The 26,260-nt window shown below is 41.5% G+C and overlaps 2 protein-coding genes across 3 annotated transcripts in view; both read left to right on the forward strand.

The window, feature by feature from the left end:
* Positions 1-16,978, forward strand: part of LOC137256261 (uncharacterized) — a 43,211-nt gene extending 26,233 nt beyond the window's left edge. For both annotated transcript variants that reach the window (XM_067793996.1, XM_067794002.1), the window contains exons 22-36: positions 449-651; positions 1,021-1,154; positions 9,475-9,532; positions 9,687-9,803; positions 9,999-10,074; positions 11,149-11,198; positions 11,391-11,480; positions 12,408-12,475; positions 13,420-13,471; positions 13,886-13,957; positions 14,140-14,190; positions 14,315-14,380; positions 14,919-15,023; positions 15,568-15,665; positions 15,865-16,978. In XM_067793996.1, the coding sequence (XP_067650097.1) occupies positions 449-651; positions 1,021-1,154; positions 9,475-9,532; positions 9,687-9,803; positions 9,999-10,074; positions 11,149-11,198; positions 11,391-11,480; positions 12,408-12,475; positions 13,420-13,471; positions 13,886-13,957; positions 14,140-14,190; positions 14,315-14,380; positions 14,919-15,023; positions 15,568-15,665; positions 15,865-16,135 (1,511 nt within the window). In that variant the 3' untranslated portion in view covers positions 16,136-16,978. The remainder of the gene's footprint in view (positions 1-448; positions 652-1,020; positions 1,155-9,474; positions 9,533-9,686; positions 9,804-9,998; positions 10,075-11,148; positions 11,199-11,390; positions 11,481-12,407; positions 12,476-13,419; positions 13,472-13,885; positions 13,958-14,139; positions 14,191-14,314; positions 14,381-14,918; positions 15,024-15,567; positions 15,666-15,864) is intronic.
* Positions 16,979-19,089: 2,111 nt separating this feature from the next.
* On the forward strand, positions 19,090-25,445 carry LOC137284927 (uncharacterized). The gene is made up of 5 exons (XM_067816981.1): positions 19,090-19,201; positions 20,869-21,057; positions 22,411-22,525; positions 24,132-24,233; positions 25,089-25,445. The coding sequence occupies exons 2-5, from the start codon at positions 20,878-20,880 to the stop codon at positions 25,259-25,261; spliced, it is 570 nt and encodes a 189-aa protein (XP_067673082.1). The 5' UTR covers positions 19,090-19,201; positions 20,869-20,877; the 3' UTR covers positions 25,262-25,445.
* Positions 25,446-26,260: the final 815 nt, after the last annotated feature.

The raw sequence follows: 26,260 nt of genomic DNA on the forward strand, positions 1-26,260 counted from the left end.
GTTGCATGTTGTTGGTCCAGACATAAATGATTAATGTTGTCTGGTATTTGTTCTATAACCATATACCTAGAATATTTCTCAGTGTGGCAAAAAAATAAACACACACTCACTTACGCATATAATTGTGGTATGAATGGTATATGTTATGGTTGTGTCTCGTTATTGCCCACAGGAGTTTTATGGTTTTATTTTTTGAATACATTTGGTTATTGTTTGATTTGCTCACCTTAGATTGTCAATATGCATATATTAGGGTTAGATCCAGAGGGATGGTTTGATTTTTGACTGCATGACTCGTGCCTGCCCATATGGTGTTCTACGCTTGCACACATGCACGCGCGCACACACATACAGAGGAATATTGCTAAAAGCGATGTGAAACTAAGTTCATTGATTGTGCTGCTGGGATTACACTCCCATCTCACGGAAACCATGATCTCAATTCCAGCGGAGATGGACGCTGATTCTGTGACAGATGACAACATGACAACAGATGACAACAATGAGGAGAGCAGCGATGAGGACAGCGAGGAGGAAAGCAGTACAGATGAGGAGCCTGAAGTCTCAGTGGATGAGGCGTTGCGGGAGACATTGAAAGTTGCGCTGGGGAAGGCCGCTGTAGGAAATGACGAAGATGAGGATGAAGAAGAGGTAGGTCTTCCCAATTGCTGTGCCTTGCGCAGGTTGTGATGTGTGAAGTGGCTTATTGTTGCATAATAACACATCTCCAGATCAGCTATGAATATTGAATTCAGAAGTGATTTGTCCATTCAACACTTAACCAGTCTAAAACTGCATTGATATGACTAGACATTAGCTATAGAACATCTCATTCATTAATATTCCGGAAGAGGAACTGACGAACACGCTGCCCTGTAGTTTTACTGTGGTTCATCTGTAATGCTGTGGCAGATGAATGACAAAAGTAAGAAAAAATGTCAGTATACTTTGCCCAATAAAAAATAATAAGACACTTAGCAGAAGGAATCTTATTTTGAGAACCCTTTGTTCATGTTTCAGAGTGAGTCTGACCTCAGTGACTCTGAGATGATAAAGTTAGACCCGAAGCTGGCTGAGGTGTTCAGGAGCCAGTTGAAAGAACGTTCGCAGGAGAAGAGGGAGAAACGAAGGCAGATCCTGCTCTTCAAAACCAGGTGTGTATGGCTTTCAATAGTTGTATGTTGCTTATACTATTCGACATACAAGTCTGCGTATATTCGTGTATATAGGTGTATACTTGGTCATAGAGTTAAAAATATGGAGATGTCATGTTCAAAGTTTAACTTGTGTAATTATCCCTTGCCACGTGTTTAGCGTGAAGTGGTGGATATATTATTTGGCTGTGTCAGTCCTTGTCATCAAGACCTTGTCAGCGAGATATCTCAAGAACCATTCACTGGATTTTCTTCATTTTCAACACCAAGCTGTATCTAGGGAAGGTGCAGGATCCAGTCGATTTTGGTTGATTTCAGTTAATTTTCAAGGTCACTGCGACTATTTTATAGGAGTTTCATACACTGGTCATGGTCAAAGTGACTCTTCAGAATATTTTTGTGATTGATTTACTACAGTGCAAGATTTCAAGAAAGTTGGAGAGTAATGTTTTTGTTGACATTTTACTTCATTTTAAACTTTGACCTTCACTTTCATTTCTTTTTATGTTTGATTTGATAATATGCGGCGGGGGATTATGTCACCTTAGTGACAATGCTTGTTCACATATATTTCCTTATCCTGACTCATGCTTATTTGCTTTTGAAGGACTCCTAAACTTTATCTTGAGGGTCCTTATGGACCCAATATTTGAAAATTATTTTACAAAAGATTTCTCAAATAATACGTATGTTTGTCTTTTTCCCTAATTCAGTGACTTTCCACTTGCTAATGTGATGCAACAACGGGAAATACCTCAGTTTTCAAAGCTTTGTATGAGTAACATTGCAATATCACTGCACAGTTGCCAGGAGTATTTTTGCTGTTGTAAGAAGTGATTTTATTGGATAAGTATTGGTTTCTAACGATGCTTATTGCCCGCAGTTTGCTATAAGGATCGTGATTGGTCAGAATTGTGCACATGACCCATGGCAGGCAATCATGTTACAGCAATGGCTATCGTGCTTGTAAACGAAAACTTGCACATTCGGACAAAAGTTTGGGGTACAGTTTCGCTATTGACCTATTATACACATATTATGGAACTAGGTGGACATATCGTGCTTGGTTATTGACACTACGCTCATGTGGGTGAGTGCACTCACAGGTCTTCTCGTCAACGGAGAAGATCTTCAGCAGTCTCCCCAGCTTGTCGAAGGCTCCCTCAGTACTTGTTGTCCCCTTCAGACGTTGACATCCATCGAATGAGTTGCACTCACGGAAGGATGAAGACATATATTACTGATTGTCTTCTCCGAAGGAAGTTCTTGTCTCTGATTTGGAAGTCACATCATGAATCATGAATAGTCTGGACTTAGTTTCACCATCCAAGGACTCCAACGAGCCCAGCATTCAAGTCAGCAACCAAGTTTCAACAACAACCTTTGCAACCTTTCAATGATCGTCGCTTCCCTCTTCACCATATGGAGCCCTCCATCAGAGAGACACCTCTGTAAGACACACCTTTTTCGGACAGGCTCGATTTAGAGCCGTCAATAAGACTCTCATCTCAAGTTCAGCCATGCTGCGAACGAGGAAGAGTGAATGATCCTTCAGTTAGTTAGTTAGAAGAAGGATCAGCAGTTTACGTCCAAACACCTCGTCTCAACAACTGCTGGACTGAATCTACGTCCTCGACAAGATTGAAGAGGTAGTAAGGATTATCGGCCAAGACTTCAGACAAGTCATGATGATCAAGTCCATTGTCTTCTTGACAACGGTGCTCAAGCAGACAAGTCAGTGTTACACTAAAGAGTCCAGAGAGCGATAGAAGTTTAATACCGGAGTGTCCAGGAGGTAAACATTGAAGATCAGGGTTGGAACAACTAGAGTTTTCCACCCTCAGCAGTTCCCATACAACCGTCTCCAGAGGGTGAATGTCTTCAACTCTACTGGAAGAATTGGGGAATTCTCAACGATGAATATGTCACGAAGATTTTTCGAGACGACTACAACCTACCACTGCAAACTACGCCTCTGAACACAAGTGATGACGGTATTATCTTCGGGGAAAAATTCTGACACATCTGCCTGGAAGACATTTTGTCTACCTCAGCTTCAAGCGACAGAAGTTTTTTTGCGTGCTTTACTCATCTAGAAGCATGCTCGCCAAACAGCATGGTTGCAGACAAACCTAAATGCTACCAAGAGTATCACTGTTTGAAAGAGATTTCACGATGATCAGTTGTCTGCTACGCCAGTGACATCACGTCTACAATGTGATTGGTCCCCGAGAAACAACGCCCTGCAAAGAAAACTGGTGGCGTTACATCTACAATTTGATTGGTCTTTGAGAAAGAACGCCCTGTGCAGAAAGTGATATTATTGTTCCAGTATCAGGAAGTTGTCGGTGACTTTCAATGCTGGAAAGATGTCGATAACACACTAGATTAACAGTTTACAGCTTCATTTGATTTGTCAGGCAGCATAGAGGTCTTCTAACAGCAGACTCGACATAGCCTATCACAAGGATTGCAGCAATGAATGACAGCTTCTGATTGGACAGGCGGTCAGCTATAAATGGACTTCCTGCAAATGTCAACACGCTCATAATGAATGGTATTGATGATCTGGAAACGAAGATTGACGTATCTTCACGGCATACAAGTTCTTCATGAGAGAAGTCAACTTAGTCTACAGTTGAACTTCACTATCAACTACTAACTCAGCACGGATGGAATATGAATCTAAATTCCTCGGGATTTGATTCATCGCTACATGGAAATACACCGTTGTCCCAGAAAATTGGTGGGTCAAAGTTCAAGTTAATGTTAGAACAAGTTCTACTCTCTCTGCTATCATTACGACAGTGTCAATGTCTACTCGGTCTGCTCACGTCTTCACAGACCAGAAGATGACGCCTACAACTATGTCTGTGATGGCGATTTCTGAGTCACGGTTTCATGTCTTGACTGGTTTATGATGCTAGACAACTTGAAACCACACCCGCTATGGGGAACTCGCCAGTCAAATGTCTGCGCAGGAACTTATACGTTACAGTCAGCATTCAACAACCATCTCTAAGTAGACACGTCTATCCAAAGATGGGGTGCCGATCTAAACAATGACATTGCAGGAGGAATCTGAAAGATGGAAGATCGAACTCTTCCCATCAACCAGTTGGAGATGAAAGTGGTGATTCATGCTATTCATCACTAGTCGACAACACTGAGAGACAAGCTACTGATGATCCACACAGACAACTCAACAGGGGCTTTCTACTTAAATTAACTAAGGTAAGTGAGATTGCCATATCTACTGCACCTGTTGTTTCAACTTTTCGACATGGTCGACAGTCTGAATCTCCAAATAAAAGCATGTCACATACCAGGATCTGCAACATCATGGCATTTGCCGTAACTCGTCCTCTTCATCCATCACCAACAAAGTGGATGCTTCTTCGAGAGGCGTTTTACAATCAGCAAGACATTTGGATCGCCGCAAAAAGACTTATTTGCAACAAGGTTCCACAAACAGACTACAACCTTTGTATCACAGGCACCAGATCCATTAGCCTGGGCAACAGACACTCTCAGCATCCCAGGGAAAGGACTAAAATGCATTCGCGTTTCCCTTTTCAGTGATGCTACCAAAAGTCATCGAGAAAATAAAACAGACCAAGAGGCTATAACTGACTTTGGTCGAGCCTTACTGGCTAACGAGACACTGGTTTCCAACACTCATAGAGGAGCTAGGACAACCAACACTACAACTACCAGATTGGGAAAGTCTCGTCCATCCCCACACGAAACAGGAACCCATCTGCATTCCGACTTCACGTGTGGAACATATCAAAATCTGTTTAAAACACAGAGGATACTCGTTGAGAGCAGCAAAAGCAGCTACCTTAGCCTTACGGAAATCCACTCGCACCCTTTATGATGACAAGTGGAAGACATACGCCAAGAAGAAAGGGAAAGGCTTCACGGTGATGAAGACAACATATTCGCAGATAGCAGAATATTTATGTCACATTTGAACTGCTAACTCAAAACACGCTGTTTTTACTTGCCTTGGATTCAGCTGCACTAATGTCAGAAATTCATGCTCTAGACTTCAACCACATGAGCTTTGATGCAAGTCATCAGCAGAGAGCTCATCCGGGTCTACGATGGGGTTTTATCAACTGCCAGGTCAAGCGGATAGACAATACCACATACCGGCACTATCTTCAGTTCCCAGACCCCATGATACTCAAGATTTATCATTATGTCCAGTCAGAGCATTGAAGATATGCATTGCAAGTACCAAGTCTAGAAGGCAATGTTTCATTCATTCATTATCCCTATATCTACTGAGACACTTACAGAAGTATCCCGCAACACTGTCTCAGTGTGGATCAGAGCTGTTATATTGAGAGCCTCTAAAGTAGCAGGATTGGAATCTCCGCAAGCCTCCAATCCACATGAAGCCAGAGCCTTGACCTCTACACTAGCGCTACATGGGAATTGCTCGCTGTCAGCTATAATGGAGGGCTACTTTTGGAAGTCAAACATGGTGTTTGCCAAACACTACCTATGAGACATAGCCACGGAGGACGTCTCTGGCATTCATCTCAGTCGTTTCTCAGCGACTAACAGTTCCCTGAACACACCCGTTTTATCACGTGTCTTTTGGAAGCCAGACACTCTGCGGAGTATAATGGTGGAAAGTCCACGCACACGTCTTAAGCAGACTAACATGAGTGATTATGACCCTGTACTTGTGATGAAGATACTTGTACATGAAGAGGGATCGCAACTAGTCTCGATTGCTATATCTTGACATTTAGTTGCATCAGAAACTAGCAGGACACTAGTTACTTTTTATGTCATCACATTCCAGTCGACGAGGTCGTCTATGGAAGACAAGTTTGACTGGATGTGATCCCCCCCAGAATCTACAATGAATATTATAAAGGACAGGACTGAATTATTGCTGTTACAAGTTCCCGTTAGTGGGGTGAAATTATTGGATGTGATTTTGAACAGCCAGCAGAATCCAGCGTGGTCTGACCCACCGCCGTTTCCATCGGTTTCTGTAAGCAATTAAGTATGTGTCAGGATAAGGAAAAATATGTAATTTTCTAAATATAGTTGATAATTTATACTTATCCTGACTCATGACAAAACCCCTCCCAGCCGTCCCTCTCAGATAGGCTGAATTCTCATATTCTCATGTTGGGCGATTATAGGAGAGAGTGAGTATTATGGCCGATCAGCTGACCATGTGCATGGGAGGGGAGGTAACTCATGGGTGAGTGTGAATTTTATGTCCGCTTCTTTTAGAAGGGAACTTCAAGGGATTTCAGTTATTCCACTACCTTGGCAAGGAAGAGGAGAGGAAGCAATTAAGCATGAGTCAGGATAAGTGTAGAAGATCAATTTTATTCAGAAAATATATTTTAAAAAAAAAAAAAATTTTAACCCTGTTGATAATGTAGTCATTTGAAATTTAGTAAGTGTTTTCTGACATTGTGAAAAGCGATTGATTTGATAGCAGGTTGATGCGACAACTGTCAGACCGGTTTACTGGCCTGTGGTGTGTGTTGGGAGACTCATGACATCTAGGCCGTTTTTCCAGGCTACAGTGTTGAATGTATTGTCACTGTCAATTTCTCTAGTCTTATTATGTAGTTCAACCTGAATAACATACAGTACCGAAAGGTGATGTGGTGTCATGTAATACTGCTATATGATACTGATTACTATGTTCTGTTTCCAATCATTATTCTAATAACATTGAAAGTTACTATTTTATAACAAAATCATTATCAACTGATAACTGAGTTTGATGGACTCCCAAAATAGGAAATGGGACTCCAAAAAAAATATGCCATGAGTCCCCAGGACTCCCTGTTTTGAGGAGCAATTTAAAACCCTGAACGTCTACACTCAGTCCATCGGATGCTTCTGCGAATCACCATCAATCATCAACAACAGTCACCTTGCGTGACGATTCAACAGCTGCAACAGGTCCGTCGAATGAAGAAGATGCATACTGGGTGAATGCTCCCATTCATGAAAATGTTCACCACCAGCTGTATCATCTCAACGTTGGACAACTTATCTACAATTTTCCATACAAAGTATCAACATCAACACATCCCTTCCTTCAATACATTTGGGGAATGCAAACTATCTTACAAGACCGACACATGCGGAATCAGCATACTGACATTCGCAGTTTAACCCTGGAAGTTTCCAACTTTGAAAATGATAGATGATTTTATCGACTCTACTTAGTTTGAAGAAGGATCAACAAATTATCTCCACGCTTCTGACACTAACATCAGATTGTTGTTCACCAGCAGCGAGGAATTCAGCAAGATTATTTTGACACTTAATGGAACCCAGTAACTGCAGACAACCTGTACCAAGGGGGGATTGCTTCACAAGAACTGTATAAGATTACGATGGTATAATCTTCAGTTAAAAAACACTGACACGATCACTAGGAGTACAGTTTGCCTACATCAGTATTTAACGGCGGAAGGTTTCACATGCTTCTACTCAGTCATCTATACACACGTCCACTCGTGTATCTCTGAGACAAGCCTGAATGCTAATGAGGGAATCACTGGCTGTGCAAGACTTCACAATGACCATTTAGCTGCAACACAGGTGGCATCACACCTGCAATCTCAATGGTCCTCAAAAGAAACGCCCTGCACAGAATGCGACCATTGGTAGCTTGTCAGAAGTTGCCTACATATGTAAAAAAAAACCTTTCTGTGTTGGAAAGGCTTCATTTACAAGCCAGACGGCGGTCTACAGCGGCATTTGATTGTCTTCACGATGCAAAGAGGTCTCTGCAGCAACATAGCAACATGTGATTGGTTTTGCCATGACAGCCAGTCAGTTATAGATAGACTTCACATGTAGGGTGTACCCATTTGTACTTCCTCACTGACTGTCTTGAATATTCAGCTGATTGAAATGTTCCTGCAACTATAAGGATGGCATACACAGCAGTGTATCGCATTACTGGAAGATTTGATGAAATCAGAATTGAATCTGATGCAAGTGTTACATTCCACAATAGAAAATCTCAACAACATGAAAGAGTTGAGACAAGATTCAAGCCATGATACTGCAAGTTCTATTCTCTCCATTACCATTACGACAATGGCAGTGTCTTCTCAGTCTAGTCACTTCAGCGGAGCATTTTGGCTAAAGGCAGACTACAACTACGCCCATTACAACAATGTACATACTTAATTGACAGAGCTGAACTGCAACAGCCCTCTCTATGTAGATGCATCGCTAAAAGGCTGGGGTGCCCACCTGGACAATGAGATTGTGAGCAACGACTGCACTCTACATATCAATCACTTGGAGATTAAAGTTGTAATCAACACCGTACAGCATTGGTTGACCGCATTGAGGAACAGACAGCTGAGTCCACACCGGCATCTCCACAGTAGCATTCTACGTAGATCACCAAGAGTCAATATGTTGTCACAGACAGCCACAGCTAACCTTATCCTGGCTCATGACATGCCCCTCTCAGACATGTTGGATTCTCTGAAATTCTCGTTTCAGAGTTATGGAATTACGGAGACCCAAACCCATATACCACTAAATTTTGTGTAAAGGACCGAAATATAAAAGGATATTAAATGCCGTGTAGGGACTCAAGTTGGCTACAACTGTCTTGTTGGGCAATGTAGGAGAGAGCAACAAACAGGACTGGTCATGTGACCTAAGTGGCGGGGACATTTCCTGTGTGTGAATGTGAATTTACGTCTGCTCCAAAAGAGGGGAACTTCAAAGGATTTTAAGTGTTCCAATATATTTGCATAGAGGTAGGATAAGTATAAAATATCAATTTTATTCAGAAAATTACATATTCCAATAAAGAATTTGTCTTTAGCAGCCCTTGCTTGTGAGATGCCACAGAGATGGTTTCCTTGATCGACACCTGTCAATGTGTCCCAGATATGCAGATGAAGCCCATGCATTGCCCATCCTGAAACCAAAATAGTGTTAAGTGCAGCACCAAACAACAGATAAACAAACATATGAATAAATTACATGTACCTGTGCTGCTTTTATGTTTGAGACTGGACCTCTTAAGTCTGGATCCAGAGTTGGTTGTCAGTAACCCATTGTTGTCTTTCGAGGTGACTAAAAGGATCAAGGGGTCAAGCTATCTGACTTGGTAGCACATGTCATCATATCCCATTTGTGTAGATTGTTTATGTTGTTGATTACTGTATTGTAGGTCCCAGCTTGATTCAATTTATATACTTACTGCCACTATGTAGTTGAAACATAGCTGAGTGCAGCATTAAGTAACAACCGACCAATCCTATTGCTAACTTGATGTTTTATGTTGTAGACTGTTGGACCTGGTGGAGACAGTGGTGAAGGGTCAGCTGTTGTCCTCACACGCCATGGTGAGTAGATGCAACATCCTTAAACAGCAGACTGGATTCAGTAGAGGAGTCCCCAAACGGGGTTAATCAAGTCCCCTGTAGATTTGCATCCTTTCACCTTTGCCCCTTATTTTCTCTATGACCCTGGTAATAGTTGTCTCCCTTCTGTGTTCAGGATGTGGTGGAGCTGTTGCTGCTGCTGATGGAAGTCGGACATCGACGTATGGACGATAAAGAGCTTGGAGACAGGGCATTCGTAATCTTTCGACGTCTTGTCAAGAAACAGAAAGAGGTGAGATATCTCACACAGGATAAGGGTAAACTTGCTTTCGTATATCAATACCTCAGCTAACCAGAGGAGTACCAAGTGCCATACATTGTCCCGTACCAATACGTTGAGGATAGTGAGTAATAACTGTCAATGCTGAAATGCCAGACAACTTGTACACTGACAAGTTAACGTGGATGAAATGCAACATCTTTCCAGATAAAGACTGATCCTGAGTTCGATGAAACCAGTGCCTTTGTGATGATTGACAACCTGATACACTACTCCAGGAAAGGTGGGTCTGTATGTGTGGACAGTATCATTCTTACACACCTGTGGGTGTGAAATCCATGTGTGAAAACTTATATCAAATAGTATATATGTGAGATCAATTTCTAATCCCGTGATTGGCTACTCCATGGTGATGACCTAAGGTCAAGTTATGACTGACTACTTTACTGATTCATTTACGTTGCTTGTGCTTCAGTCAAAGAGAAATTTGTTCCCGAAAACCCTTTACACCAATCATTGATGCCTGTGTAATCAATATATCTGTGAATATTGTGTTAGAGATGAAGGATCAGATTCTCTTCCAATATTCAAAATGTACAACATTGATACTTTTACTGGGGAGATGAGACAAGTGTCACGCATCGTCTTACAAAAATATCTCACACGATGACGTTAGTGCCTGTACATTGTGAGAGCAGCTTGTCTTGTTTCTTTGATGAATTGATAAAGATGACTTTTTTCATGGATAAACATGATGATTTTTTCAACAGCGATACACTTCCAGTTCTGAGCTACTATGCAATTCGAATGTTATCAAATTCACTCTGCCAGTCAGAACCAAAACACTCTCATTGAAAAAATGGTAGAACGTGGAATCTCTGTAAGGGTTCATGAGTGCAAAATGCAATGTAGGTTCTTTCTGTTCAATCAACCTTGTTCAGGAATGGTTTATCTACACACATAAAGTCATTGCTTAAGATATTCCTCCGATGCAGAATAATGCTCATATCTTGGGACAGAGTAGGTCAGTACCTCTGCATGTTGTGATAGCTGACGGTGTTAGTGGTGTGTGACATGGTTCAAATTGAATGGTATCCTGAGGGTGGAAAAAGCTCATGCTGTCACTCTCTGGTTTTGCCGAATCAAGAGTCACTGGCAAAAACGATTGCGATGCAGCTTTGCTGAGGTGTAGGAAAAATGCGGGTTGTTGGCTAATTTTGTGTTTTGTATGCAGACTGTAAGTAGCCTATGCAAATGAGTGGAATGATTGAAATATTAGGTTTATGAGTCGACAATGATTTGAGTATCTTCGTACAATTTAAGCATACCTGTTGCCATGGTTACATGTATGTTTCAGCCCACAGACAGGATCTGGTGAAGGCCATCTCTGATGCATGTCTTGTCATAGTGAGTTGAATCATTTAATCATTCTTCTTTAACCCCAGTTGAATATGGTTCAGATCCCTAATTTGCATTAAGCACTTTCATGGATTTTCTTTTTCATGGATGTTGAAGACACTGCTATTAATGCAGGATTTCTGCCCACATCAAGCTGGTGAGCTTGTATAACCAAGCTAACATCCTGTTTTGTTTTCACAGATCCGTCTCTTGATCCACCAAAAACTTGATGCTCCTCAGTCTGTGAAGACAAGGTCAAGGTCAAAGACAGATGCCGTATCAGTTGATAAAGTAAGCAGATTCTCAATTAGGAGATTATGTTTATCCAAGTGTTTGAGGCCTAGCATAATGTGCCATTTGGCATTAACAACAAGTGTAAACTTGTGAAAGTTGGTACAGTGAAAATTCTCTGCTGATCAAGTTACTGGGTTTAAAAATTAAAACATTTTTTGGTTTAGTGTATATAAGTTAATAAGTATATAAGTTTAGTGGGGTAACCTAGTGAGCTAAAGGGTTCGCTCATAAGACCCTGATTTGATTACCAACCAACATAGGAAATCACAGTGTGTGAAGCCCATTTCTGGTGCTGACTGCTCTGATATTGTGGGAATATTGCTCGAAGCAGCATAAAATACACTCACTCACTCACTAGTTGTTATCTCATGTTATTGTCCTGGTCTCATGTTCTACAGTAAATTTGAGCCAGTGGGTAAGAAACTATTTCCCAAACTCAGTACACTTTGTGAAGCTGTCTGCTGTTATTCCCCACTGTGATATTCTGGAATATTGCTAAAAGTGTTCTGAGATTGATTTACATCCCACAACTGTATACATAGTCGAATTGTATTCCTGATTGAGAGAAATTCTAAGCTATGTTAGAGATGGGAGAAACTACATAGGCAGTGAGAGTGATTGTTATAATAGAATAGAGATATAGTATTGTTTATTACTGTAGATAAGCAATATTGACCAGAAAATGCACTCTGAAGAAGGAGGATCAGCTTATCTACAGGTCACATTCACACACAACTTTCGACAAACCTTTTTTTACAGCTTATCTGCCATTTTGCTACTGATGTTAAGGATCAAGTTCGGACCTTGCCTTATCTATGAGATTGTCTTATCTATGGTAATATACGGTACTCCTTATACAGATGTAGAAATGGTAGATGTTTGAATATGGTTTGCTTTTAACTGTGATATCATGTCTGTTTACAGGAGGAAGGGTACCTCCAGGAGGTGTTGGACATAGTCAGGTCGTCCCTGTCGGACTTCCTGTACAGGCGGTATGTTTTTTTGTCATGTGATCAGTTGTCTTTTTGTTCTTTAAAGCAAGCACAGAATTTGAGCTAAACGACAGGTTGCTGCTGTACAAAACAACCTTAGCGCCTAACCAGTAGTAAGTTTGTGTTTGGGTATTTGAGATGAGATCACCTTAGTGTGTATGTTATGCTATGGTAAGAGCTAAGATTGCTCTGTACAATGGCACCCAGGTGTCAAATCTTCAAGTGGGGAGCAGACAATTCAGTGATTGATACCATGAGTATTGATATGCACAACATTGGTGTCACTCAGTTATGGCCAAGTCACCATCCAGACAGCAATATTGTTTATGTTGCCTCTTACAACAAGTTTAAGTTGCTTGGGACCAACTGTGAACAAGGATGTAGAAATGACTGATCTCAGTCCAGGACGCAGGTACATGCTTAAGAGCATAAGTGACAGTCATGCAGATGTACATAGACAGGCTAGAACTGAGAGTACTAAATGGATTGGGTGGCCAGGTCATTGACTTGTTTCCTTGTATATCATTACGCCAACTCAGCATTGTTGTTTGTACTATACTTCGCTTGATTGTCTGGGCCAGGCTGGCAGGCTGATCTTGTGTTGCTGGAAGATTACAGTGTAATGTCATACAACACTCAAACAACTGAAAATAAACTCTTTACATGGCTTGCTGGCCTGTCTTCCATGGGGCTGTGGTGTAGCCTTGTGGTTAAAGAGTTTGCTGATCACACAGAAGACCAAAGTATCTATAGAAGCAGCCTTAATCTGAACTCACTCATTCTCACCTATCTTCCACACCTTAGCGTGGTCTTACATGACTTGAAATGAGTCGGTATAATTTCTGAAATCAAACTTGGTCTTTCTGAGGGGGCAGGTCAAATAAAATATTTTAGATTTATTGGTGACATCTTTATTATTATCCTTTTTGATTTGCATATTTCAGGGATCATCGTCTTCACATGGTGTTCTTCCATAATATGCTGAACAAACATCCCGTGAGTTGTCTAGACAGGAGCTGTTAACATGGGTGATAACGGGTGTAATACCAGGGTGATAATAGGTTTATTGCCTGTGTGATAACACATGTAGTGCCAAGGTAACAACAGGCGTTAAGAGGCAGGATGAAAATGGGCATGGTGCCAGATTTTGTGAAGTGTGTTAACATGCATTGTGTCAGGGCTGTATTATGTCATTATCCAAGTTTATCAAAAGCATGCATTTTGCCAGGCTTCGTGACATGGACTGTGTCTTTCCTTTTGAAGGGCAATAAGATGTATAGTGTGATGTTTTGCAGTAAGGTTTAGACATGGAATTAGTTGGTTTATTCACAGTATGTGACATACTGAAACAGTGATACTCTTGTCCTGAGATTGTAACACCACTCCCTCACTCACTCACTCCACCTGCAGATGATGTTTTGGCCACTGACGGATGTCCTCTTGCAATCTCTTAACGATGCCAAGGTCAAGGTTCACTCCAAGGTAAGACAATTATTTTGTTAATGTGTACTCTGTCAAAGTGACTGAAGTGATCTAGTCAATGGAAATGTTGTGTTTTTTTTGAAGAAATATCTTGAAATTAGTAGCCAAATTGTTCATGCTGAATAGCAACGATTATGTTAATGATTTCCAGAAAAGGTGATCGTGCGGGTTTTGTATTTCAGACCCAGGCCTGTTCTCTCCTGTCGGCTCTTTTCTCAGCAGGGAAGAACCTGGTAAGTAGACATCCAATATAGCATGTGCTTGTTCTGCAGTACCCCTTATTATTCAGTTTCAGTGGTTAGTTTGTCATTATTGAAAAGATTTCTCATGTAACATTTGTTTCATGCAACATTACAGCCACGTGAAGTCGGAGATGACAATTGGGAGCAGTTCTCATCTGCGCTGTCCAAAACACTGCACACGGTCAGTCTCACCATCATTTGATAGTATAACTGGGCTCCAGATAAGGGTCGTATCGGAGTATGTGTGGGTATAAAATATGCACTATAACATTGGAAGTGTAGCAGATGCGCACCACAGCAATGGTGTATGGTCTTAGGATCATTTATGGAAGTGCTTATTCTAAACAATATTGTTTTATTGTTTATTGACCTGGTTGCACAATAGTAGCAATGCTTTGGTGCATATATGAAACACAAGATTACTTGTACGCCATTAAACACCATTCAGTACTCAGATTGTACTTTTAATTATTTTCCAGTACACCTATATTGAAAAATAAGGCGTATGTTCTCTCAATATTTAAAAATAATCAGGAGGCCTGGTCCTTTCACAAAGCACTGAGGTGATTGCAAGTCACTAAGGTAACCCCAGTACAATTTTAATGAATGATATCCTAAGGTTCATCTTTGTAAAGGTTGGCCTTAGTAAAAGTTGCTTCGTGAAAGGTGCCCCTGGTATGATATGCTGGCACACCAGTGATGAACCTTGTGTGTTGCAGCTGTTGCTGAGTCTGTCTGTGGACAGCATCAAGCCCAAGTTCACACTGGAGCTGCTGCACATTGTCGTCCGCCTCTCCATCATCCACCCGGACACGGCACGCCAGGTACATCACCCATGCTGTCACCTTGTATATAATATCATATACTTAATACATTCTGGGATTCTGGTCCACAAAGCGTTGATAGCATTATAACCTGTTGGAACTATATACCTATGTTAAGATTACAAATGATATGCAGCAGTGACGCTACGGCTTAGTATTGATCTTGAGTAACCCATACTTGTTGTAAGAGGGGACTAACTGGATCAGGTGCTCAGTCTTCTTGTCTTGGTTGACACGTCATCATATCCCAGTATTACTGAGTGAGGTGTTAACCAACCAACCAACGTATGATTTAGAGCTATGAATGCTTCGTGGATTGGGCCCCTGATGTGATGTTATAGGCATGTTGTGCATTAGTTAACTGCCTTCTTCAAGGGCGATATGGATTTTAATGCCCAAGGTAAAACACCAAGGTCAAGACTAACCTCTTTGCACATCAGTTACAATGTATGTTTGGGATTAGCACTATGAGCATACTTCCGAACATGTATTTGTGTGCTACCAAAATGTGAACTGTTAATATTACTCATCTCTCTTGATTCAGGTGGCAACCAACGAAGTGACAGAGAAGCTGACCGGACTGAAGTCTCACTTCAACAAGGATGCTCGCAGCATGTGTAACCGTCTTCTGAACTTCACCAGGTGAGGACATGCTTGACTGTCGGGAAGTTGTTCACAAGTTCCAGATCTTCAGTTGTTCAGATTAGCTTGGTGACGTAGGAATCTACTCTGAAATGTTGCTCTATGCAGTAAACAAGAACTTGAGTATATTTCAAAACTGCTATCAAAACCTTTTGATATATTTGACATCAATGACATTTGGATTGTCAAAATATTCCAGGCAAAAGACTAGCAAAAAACAGAAGAAGAGGAAAAACAAGAGCAATAACTCTGGCCAGCATAATGGGGACGTAGTGGAGAACTTGGCTGAGCTGACGTTGGTCAATGGGGCAGGGGAAAATAACTCTAGCGACCTCCTCTCGGATTCTGTGACAAGTACCATGTCGGTGGAAAGTGACAGTCCACGCAAACGCAGGTCCTCTGATGAGGTGGATGACGCATCTGCAGGAAGTTCCAGGAAGAAGAAAAAGACAGGGAAAAAACAGAAATAATTAGAAATAATTATTTATGAATAAAGTTTTGATATGAAATATGATGTAATGGGATTGATATCACCTCTGTGTGAGTCTTCTGAAAGTGTGGAAGGCATTGTGGTAAGATAGTTGGTGTTTATGAATCCACTTCACTCACTGAAGGGGAAAATGTTGGAGACTTGCATCACTTTGCAGGGTCTTAAGCAACCCATGCTTGCAACAAGAGGCCATTATGTCGAAAGAGGCAACTAACAGGTGGTCAGACTCGCTGACATGGTTAACACGTCGTCATCGTTTCCCAGTTGCGCTGATTGAAGCTCATGCTGTTGTTCACTGGATTGTCTGGTCCAGACTGAATTATCTACAGAGCGCAACCATATAGCTGGAATATTGCTGAGTGGCATAAAACTAATTTCACTTACTCACGGCATCACTTGCGAACATGCAGTGGTATAAGTGAAATACTGTTCAGTATGGAGTTGAACCCAACACACTCACTCACTCACTGACTAACCCCATGTTGGTAGATGGGTGTGTATGATCCATGTAACTGTTTGAACAACTGGTTGTTGAGCATCTAGGACTGGTTCTAGCAACTGTTTATGAATAGCCAATATCAGATCCTACATCGGACCATGTGTACTTCTGTCGCTGGTTTCAGACAGTGTTCTCTTCTTGTTATGAATGGTTATCCATCTGTGAAATGTACAAGAAAAGTACTATGTTAAACTCTGTACGTATGAAGTCTTTGCAATACAAAATTGTATGCACTGTGAATATATTGTAGACATAAACACGAGAGAATCTGTGAAATGATTTGTGAAAAATGGATTTTTGACAAATAAAACTGGATGAACATGACATTTGTGTGTGTGAACAACCTGTGAGCTAAGTAATAAAGGCTTTCCTGGGAGTGAGCGAATAATGCTCTATGGCAGTCTGCATGTTTTATGTGGTTGCATTTATTGAAGTCTGGCCTTGAGGGATAAGTATTTATTGAATGTTCTTACTACATTCTCTCTCTTTCTCGCTCACTCTCACATTAATATTTGCAATACTTAGTCAGGTGGAGAAACAGGGCCTGCTGCCGCCTGCAGTCTTTGGAATCTACAAGCCCTGAATGGAATCTGCAGGCCCATTTTGTTAAAGTCAAACCAATAAACTAAATAAGAACTAAAATAGACTACACTGTACACAGTTTCACACTGTTCCTCGATATCAGGGAGTAGTGCACTTTACCGGGCGCACTTTTTCGACTTTTTCGGATAGATATACTCGCACCAAAGTGAAGCCAACCCTAACCTTTACTCACTAACCCTAAGGATCTAGGAATGGGGTGCCCAAAGGCTAAGGATCTAGAAAGGGGGTGCCCAAGGGCTAAGGATCTAGAAGGGGGTGCCCAACGGCTAAGGATCAGGAAGGGTGTGCCCAAGGGCTAAGGATACAGCACCGCGCTCATTAGCAAGCCCTCAGCAGTCCTCGGGTAGCGCGCACGGTAAACTGCACTCTAGCCAAAAAAATATGGAAAATATTCCACTAGAATAAAGACAGATAATTTTCTTAAGACCACAAGGACCTGCAGATATTTTAAATTGCCGGCCCGATACAGTATCAACCGGCGCTGGGCCTTCGGGACGGCAGTTATTTCGAATGCTCACATGCTCGCACGTTCGCACGCACGCATACACACTGATCCGTGAAGATCCGGGTTAGGACTGGTCTTCAGTATCGCATGCTTCCAAGAGGCGACTAATGGGCGGGGTGGGTGGTCAGGCTCGCTGACTTGTCATCCTACCCCATGTCATCCTATCCCAACAGCGTAGATCGATGCACATGCTGTTGACCACTGAATGGTCACATTTGATTATTTACAAACTACTGCCATACATCTGGAATTGCTGAGTGCAGTGTTAAACAACTAACCAGTTAACAAACACATATTCACACATAGTACACCTCACACATGCACAAATAAACAAAAAGCATCAGCAGACACTGTTGCTCCCATTTTCAGACACTGGATTGTTTGGTCATGACGTAATCCTTTACACGTTACCGTCATATAGCTGTCATATTTCTGATCTTGTCCCACAACAAACAAATATAATACATAGCGTAGATAAGTAGGGGTGGCTCTTTGATTTCGAGGCAGTAGATTGTCCACAGCGACGAAGCTGGGACATTAATCCCGACAACCTTGTGAAAGTACCACGAGAGAGTGGGTATGGATTTATTCGTCCCGTGTTAGATACCACATGTTACGATATAAAGACAATGCAACCTGATCAAAACTAAACAGTTATGTTACCGTAGTGTTCCTAGGAAAAGTCCCCAAGGCTTAGGAAACGCTACAGCGGTCTCGCTTCTAAAGTAATGGAATCATGAAGCCATTCCTACCCAACCTTCCCGATCTTGCAAAGGGCTATCGGGATCGGTGGTCAGGCTCGCTGACCTTGTTGGAAGTCCTGCTTTCCAGATTAAGCAGTTCCATGCTCATATTGGTTCAAGTAATAATTTACAGAGACCTTCATATAGTGTGGATATTGCTGAACGCGGGGTTTAACAAAACAAACACCAAAACAACAACAACACACACACACACAAACGTTCTCATCACCTAAAAACTGGCAAGATCATTAAACCTCGTCTAACCGGATTCGCGTTTTGGTTGCATAATTAAATTTGTATGAATTTTAATTTGAGCGTGATACGCCCACCATGTTTAACATCACGAGCAATGATATCATCCGTTTTATCTGAATCAGTTCGAGTTTTTACATGTACATTTTGCCCTACTCTTCCTCTTTTCCTGTCATTTTCATGAGACCCTGATTATATCTCCACTCTAGCCTCTAAACATCCCAAAATACACTTAAAAATTAGGGTGAAGGTCTCATGAGTCTGTACACAGAATTCGTCTTTTCCAAGTGAGAAACGACATCGGCTGAATACGATGCGCTCACCCCTTAAGCATCGACGCGGTATTATCCGCTGACAACAGTTCAGTCGGAGAGAGACAGCAGTCTCGGTGGAAAGGAAGACGGCCCTGGTGTCATATATTCCGTCAGTATTTGATGTTTTGCGGTATGTAATAGTTGTTGATCCGTGTCACAAGTTTTAGAAGCAAAGAGTGTGCCGTTTCCTTACTTTCCGCGACAAGGCACACTGTAGATAATTTGTACTCCTGTTGTTTCTGACGGTATTGCATAAGATCCGTGTAGTGACCTGTTTGATGAAATGATATGGCTGAGGTAAGGGAGGTAACTGGCGTGCGCAGACTAGGTACGCCTTAAGGAATGAAAACACCCCTGACCAATATCTCCGCGATTTTACGGCGAATGACAGAAATGAAATACTGTAGGAATTATAAAAGTGTAAAGGATCGAACCGTGTTGTTCAGCTCGACAAGCTATTTTTCAACGGTCATTTTACGTTTAAAACTTTTTTCGGAGCATGGATGATCATATGTGTTTGTGCTGTTTCCCGATGCTTCAAACAGGGAGCCTATAAAGGTTGCAGATTATCCCTGCTTCAAACGACAGGAAACAGATGTATGATATCTTTGAAAAAACTTGTAAACTGTTCGTTTGGGTCATACTTCGTACAAAGATGCTCTAAGTTAAAGGTCGTATGATGATGTCACCCCAACGAGACGCTAACTTTTAAGAAATTCAGAATTTCCGCAAGTGCAGTTATGTAACCCACCGGGCGATTGACAACGTAATCACGGAGAATACTGACGCCCATCGGAGAAATGAAGTACAACTGGTTTGGCAGTGTTCATCAGACGCAACGCGGCAGTGGGGTAACTTAGTGGTTGGAGTGTTCGTGCATCACTTCGCAGATTCTGGTTCGATTTCCCATATGGGTACACGATGTGTGAAGCCAATTTCTTCTGTCCCTCATCACCATACTGCTGGATTAATGATAACGACGGCGTAAAAACACATTCACTCAAGTTTGTTTATAGCTTGCAGCCGCATACCCATGTTGGTGGTTTTAACCTATATCTTCTCTCGCCGTTACTTGAGTGAATGCAGTTTCCTTGATACTGTTTTGGCCACTTGCTAATGTATTTAAACTGATTATGGGGCGGCGGGGTAGCACAGTGGTTAAGATGCTCGCTCGTCACGCTAAAGGCCCCGGTTCGATTTCTCTCGATTCTTTTGCGGTAAACATACAGCACGACATTATCTCTTCCTTGTAAAATTACTTTTCGAGAAAAATTAAATAGGATTTTTTTGAACACTTCAAAATAATTCAAGGAATATTTATAAGATTTATCCATTTTAGTCAAATGATAAATCGTCATCACAAGTATAAGATGCTTAGTCCCGACCAACTGTCAGACCAAGCCAAAAAATATACTGCCGTTGTCACATTTCACGTTTATATGTATATAATCATCCAACCCAGGTAAAAATATTTTAATCATCTATGGAACCTAAGAAAGGTGTGATACTTTATGGATAATATCTCATATATTTTTTGTATTATGATTCAACGTTTCGGTATTGAGTTTTACGCCTTTGTCAAGCAAGACAGCGGTTGCTTGACAACGGTATAAGCATCTATACCGAAACGACACACCGTGATACAATAAAGACGTTTTATCCATGAAGTATCGTACTACTTGTATTATTCATCAACTTCTAAAATCTCTATCGCCTCAAATCAAACTCTAAGGTCAAATAAAGAATCATGTACAATGCATTTTATTTGTTTTAATTTTTAGACCTCTAATTTTGTAGGGGACGACGATGGCAGCACCAGCTGACGACCACGACGGTGATCCAGGTGACATCACGAAAAGCGTGGGATTCGGCTTTTCGATGGTCATCAAGAGCATCAAACTGAAATATCCCCAAGTCACTAACATCACCACCAAAGAGCTAGCTGATTGGCTGAAACCTGGATCCGACACCGATGTCATCCTAATTGTCAGTAGATCATTAACGGTGCCAGTCGACATATCACTTAGAAAATATTAGATACAAATTTTAAATTTATGAACTTCCGTCGTATACATTGACATGTATGATGAAATATTTCTGTGATACTCGGATATTTTTGCCTCAAACGTGCAAATCCTTACTTATACAGTGGATTGGTCACAATACTGTGACATAGGAGGTGCGAATGCTACGAGAAAAGTTACGAGATCTTAGGCTTACGAGAGCTTTGAGAAACGGGGTCTTGGTGAAGTGTTTGAGCAAATGCAAATTTCACACTACGGTTCTGTCTTGACCTGATATATAAAGTGACTGAAAGGCCCGGTGTTGGCAACTAATGTTATGGATGTCAACTTCTTGATGTCAAAGAAGCTGACATCAATAACATTTTGTCTTATTCTTGAATACCAACGTTTACATGCCTCTCAAGGACTTAATCAAGCTGACTGTTACAAGGTTATAGTCACATAACTTGTCCCACCGGGTACCCATAGTCTGTTGGGCGAACAGAGGCAATTTTGAACAAAGTCACATGTATCATATGTTGTGCTTCGTTGTGGGGCAGGGCGGAGGTCCTAGGAACTCTCAGGACTCAAGCTGCAAAACACGGTCACCCACCTAGGAATTCTCCGTGACCTACATTGCTTAACTGATTTTGACCTGAGCTGTATGCACAGGACCACACACCACCACCATTGTATTTACATATACATTGTAAATAGATGGATGCCCTAGCACTAACACTTTCAATGTTAGTCATCGAAGCTGTCTTTAAAATGCATTCACAACGAGTTGATTATTGTGACACACCTATCTGTGACATATACATAAATCAAGAACTTTATGCGAGGAGTACGTGCAGGTTTTTTATGTTTAACGTCACGCTTATTAATATGCGGTATGTTGTTATTAGAGAGAGAGTGAGTGAGTTAGATTTACCGCCACCTCGGCAATATTTTGGCTGTTATTAGGGAATCTTGATCTGAGAATCCAGTGATTGACATCATGAAGTCGTATACGTAATTAGGATATGATGTAATCCTCCGTCTGACCCCGATTCAAATACTCTTTTACGTTTTTAAAACAAGTACACGAATCCGTACCTTACTGAAAAGGTGTGATCCCAAATATAACACTGACAAATTTTGGCATTGTCTATTCATTGTAGTAAGTTATTAAATCCAAAATCTGTAACACATCTGCCTTTCCTCCCACAGCAGACTGACATGTCGAGACCGAGAAGACGTTGATCTCAACGAAGTAAAAAAAAAAAAAAAAGTCATTACTCGAAGCACCCGTAAAATGTTCGCAGTTCGCTCATTATTATTTCATATATGCCAGGACAGTCGACCGAAGGAGGAATATGACGTCAGTCACATAGAAGGCAGCACCCGTGTAGACTGGGAGGCTGATGATACTAAGATCGTGCAGGACATCCCCTCCTTAAACCAGCCAGGTAAACTGCTCGTGCCTCTACTCAGCCAGCATACCATATTCCTCTTGAAACAGTGTTCTATTCTCATGGGTTGAGTATACCACTGGCAGGGAACTTGGTTACAGTGAGAGTGGAATCTGTGTAATTTTTGAGATGCAAACTTGTGATTTGTGACAAAGCCTTCGTGATTTGTCACAATCTTTGCAATGATATGTGTAATTATAGGTTTAGTTTGTAGTTTTTGAGACTATAATCTCCTTAATCATCTCATGATATCATCATATATAATTCACTTTAATAAATCTAGCAATATCACAGATATTTTCATTAATTTTTGCAGTGAAAGTTATGTTTATAATAAAAATGAGCAAAATCTCAAGATGAAAAATGCTTGAAAACCAAAATATCAACAATGAATTTATTTTCAACATATAATTTAGTCATGTATATCAATAATTCAACATTAATTTCTCTAGAACGATATTTTAGAAATGTCACAGAGTCCTCAGCACTGTTAACGGAGAGATTGAAAAATGAAAGTACCATTTTGTGTTTATTCAGGATAAGGCATAAGTTTCAGGATAAATTGTTCTGTTGAATATAAACATTCCATTGGCCAATAAATGGTGTGCACCATGTAATTGTCATAAGATAAGATTATTTCGTTATTATTCTAAGGGAGATTTTGTGTGCATCATGTGCAGTTCTCCATGATGCACATTCTTACACCATGTCTATATAACAATGAATGCCTGCAAGTGATTGCACAGTATCATTACCCCGTGAAAAGGAACAAAGGTTCGGATGATTGTGATCTAAACACATCTTAGCAGTTAATGACTTACATGAGTCTCAAGATTTTTCAGAATAATGTAAGTATATTTCTACCCGTAGGAACATAGCAGTGGTGTAAAAGAGAAATACATTCGAATATGAAGTTGATTTTGGACGTCTACAGGGCATTTGTTGCACCTTATCCTCGCCATGTATTTGCTAAAATCATAAAGACTGTCACAAATGAGAACGTTTGTGTTGCAAAAATCACAACGACTCCTCTCTCACCGTAACCAAGTTACCTACCAGTGGTTTGACAGAGTGATCGAGCCTGGCTATTTTCCTGAAGCAAAAGCAATAATAACAAATACTAAAAAAACCTGTATTTTGTTAAGAGTTACTGAGTGAGTGAGTTTGGTTTTACGCCTCTTTTATTAATATGCCAGCAATATCATGGCGGGGGACACCAGAAATGGGCTTCACTCATTGTACCCAAGAGGGGAATCGAACCGGGACTTTCAGCTTGACGAGCAGACTCGTTCACCACCGGGCTATCCCACCGCCCCTTCATTTAGAAAAGAAACATATTTATGATCTTATAACTATTACATATAGTAATGTTACCGAGTTCTCATGCTAGTTTAGGTGGTGGGGTAGCCTAGTATGGCCTAGTGGTTAAAGGGTTCACTTGTGTGTGAAGCCCATTTCCGGTGTCCCATGCCGTGATATTGCTGGAATATTGATTGCTAAAAGCAGGGTAAAACTGAACTCGCTCACATTTCATCACTATATACAATGCTTCCATGTAAAAACAAAATACTGAAGCGTTCAAGCGGGTTCTGTCTTGTTCCAGTCGAGTCCACAGAACGGAAGCGAGTTGTCGTCTGCTACTGTTCTGTAGGCTACAGATCTAGCGCCACAGCTCAGAAGATACAGGCTGTTCTTGCCAAGCAAGGTATTAAAAAACTTGTCATGTTCACATCTATATAAACCTTTATCGCAACATGGTTATAGACATGTTATGTAGTTGTCCAAACCTCATACTGTTACGTGTGTATATCAAGCTTTCAACTGTAAGACGAAAAACTAGATCGTCAAGCCTAGAACACAATATAACGTCAGTTTCAGAATATGTATATATCCGTGAAGATCTGGGTTAGACTTGTCGTTCGGTAACCCATGCTTGTCGTAAATAGCGAAGGGATCTGGTAGTCAGTCTGGCTGACTTATCTGGCATATGTCATTTGCGTAGATCAATGCTCATGCTATTCTCACTTCCCATATTCCCCTCTCATTTCTCGTATTCCCCCTTCGCTTTTCATAGTCCTCTCTCACTTTCCGTATTCAGATCAAACTTTCTGTATTCCCATCTTACTTCCTCTCTCACTTCCTGTGTTTCTCGCTCACTTCCAGTGTTCCTCTCACTTCCCGTATTCTTCTCTCACTGACAATATTCCTCTCACTTTCTGTATTCCTCTCTCAATTCTTTTATTTCTCTCTCACTTGCCTTATACCTCTCTCACTTCGTGTATTCCTCTCTTGCTTCGCGTATTCTTCTCGCACTGTTCGTATTCCTCTCCCACTTCCTTTGTTCCTCTCTCACTTCCCGTATTTTTCTGTATCTGCCCATATTCCCCTCTCAATTTCTGTATTCCTCTCTCAATTTCTGTATTCCTCTCTCCCTTCCCATACTCGTTTCTCTATTTATGGTGGATGTAATAAAAATAGACGTTTATCGGAATATTGTTAGAATTTTTACAAACGAAACGCAATAAGCTTATATGGTCTTGGATACGATGTAATATTTCAGAGTCCCAAGCCAAAGTTCCTGTGTATAACCTGGAGGGTTCCCTATTCAAATGGGCCAATGAAAGGCGGCCCATGGTAAATGCAACCAGTCAGAAGACAGAACTTGCCCATCCATATAATGGTGTGTGGGGCAAACTGCTTGATAAAGAACTTAGGCAGACCTCTTGTTTGTGAGTGCTTGTGTACTTGGGCAATGGATATTTGGCTATGTAATCATAGCAATATGTCTCTATTTTTCACATGGCATAAAATATATATATTATATATTTGTTATTCACTCAGTGCCAAACAGGCTTAGTTCTGTTACTAAGCCAACGTAATGTATGCTGTGATTCACTGATTAAAATTGTTTAGACTAGGATATTGTTCTTTGTAATGAACTTCAAGAACACCCACACCTACGTCTGGCATCACAAACCTACCAAGTTCCCGTGTGGCGTCACAGTCCCTGTTACGTCACGTCAGGCGTCACAAACAACAGCCATGTTCCCCTCCTGGCTTCACACACGTTGCTGTTACGTTACTCATCTGGGTTCTTAAACAACACCTGTTACGTCACATGTGTAACGTCACACACAGCTGTCACGTCCCCCGTCTGGCGTCACATACAACGCCTGTCACGTTAACGTCTGGCGTTAGAAACATCTCCTGTCAAGTCAACGTCTGGCTCTAGAAACAGTACCTGTCCCGTCCCCGTCTAACGTCACAAACAACACCTGTCACGTCCCTGTCTGGCGTCATAATCACCTGTCACGTCTCCATCTGTCGTCACAAACCCCCGTCACATCCTCCGCCTGGCGTCGCAAACCCCTGTCACGTCCCCGTATGGCGTCGCAAACCCCTGTCCCGTCCCCGTATGGCGTCACAAACCCCTGTCACGTCCCCGTCTGGCGTCACAAACACCTGTCCCGTCTCCATCTGTCGTCACAAACACCTGTCACGTCTCCGTCTGGCGTCAGAAACACCTGTCACGTCTCCATCTGTCGTCAGAAACACCTGTCACGTCCCCGTGTGGCGTCAGAAACACCCGTCACGTCCCCATCTGTCGTCAGAAACACTTGTCACGTCTCCATCTGTCGTCACAAACACCTGTCACGTCCCCGTGTGGCGTCAGAAACACATGTCACGTCCCCGTCTGGCGTCAGACACCCCTGTCACGTTCCCGCCTGTCGT

This window comes from Haliotis asinina, chromosome 1, assembly GCF_037392515.1.
Source record: "Haliotis asinina isolate JCU_RB_2024 chromosome 1, JCU_Hal_asi_v2, whole genome shotgun sequence".
Lineage (NCBI taxonomy): Eukaryota > Metazoa > Mollusca > Gastropoda > Lepetellida > Haliotidae > Haliotis > Haliotis asinina.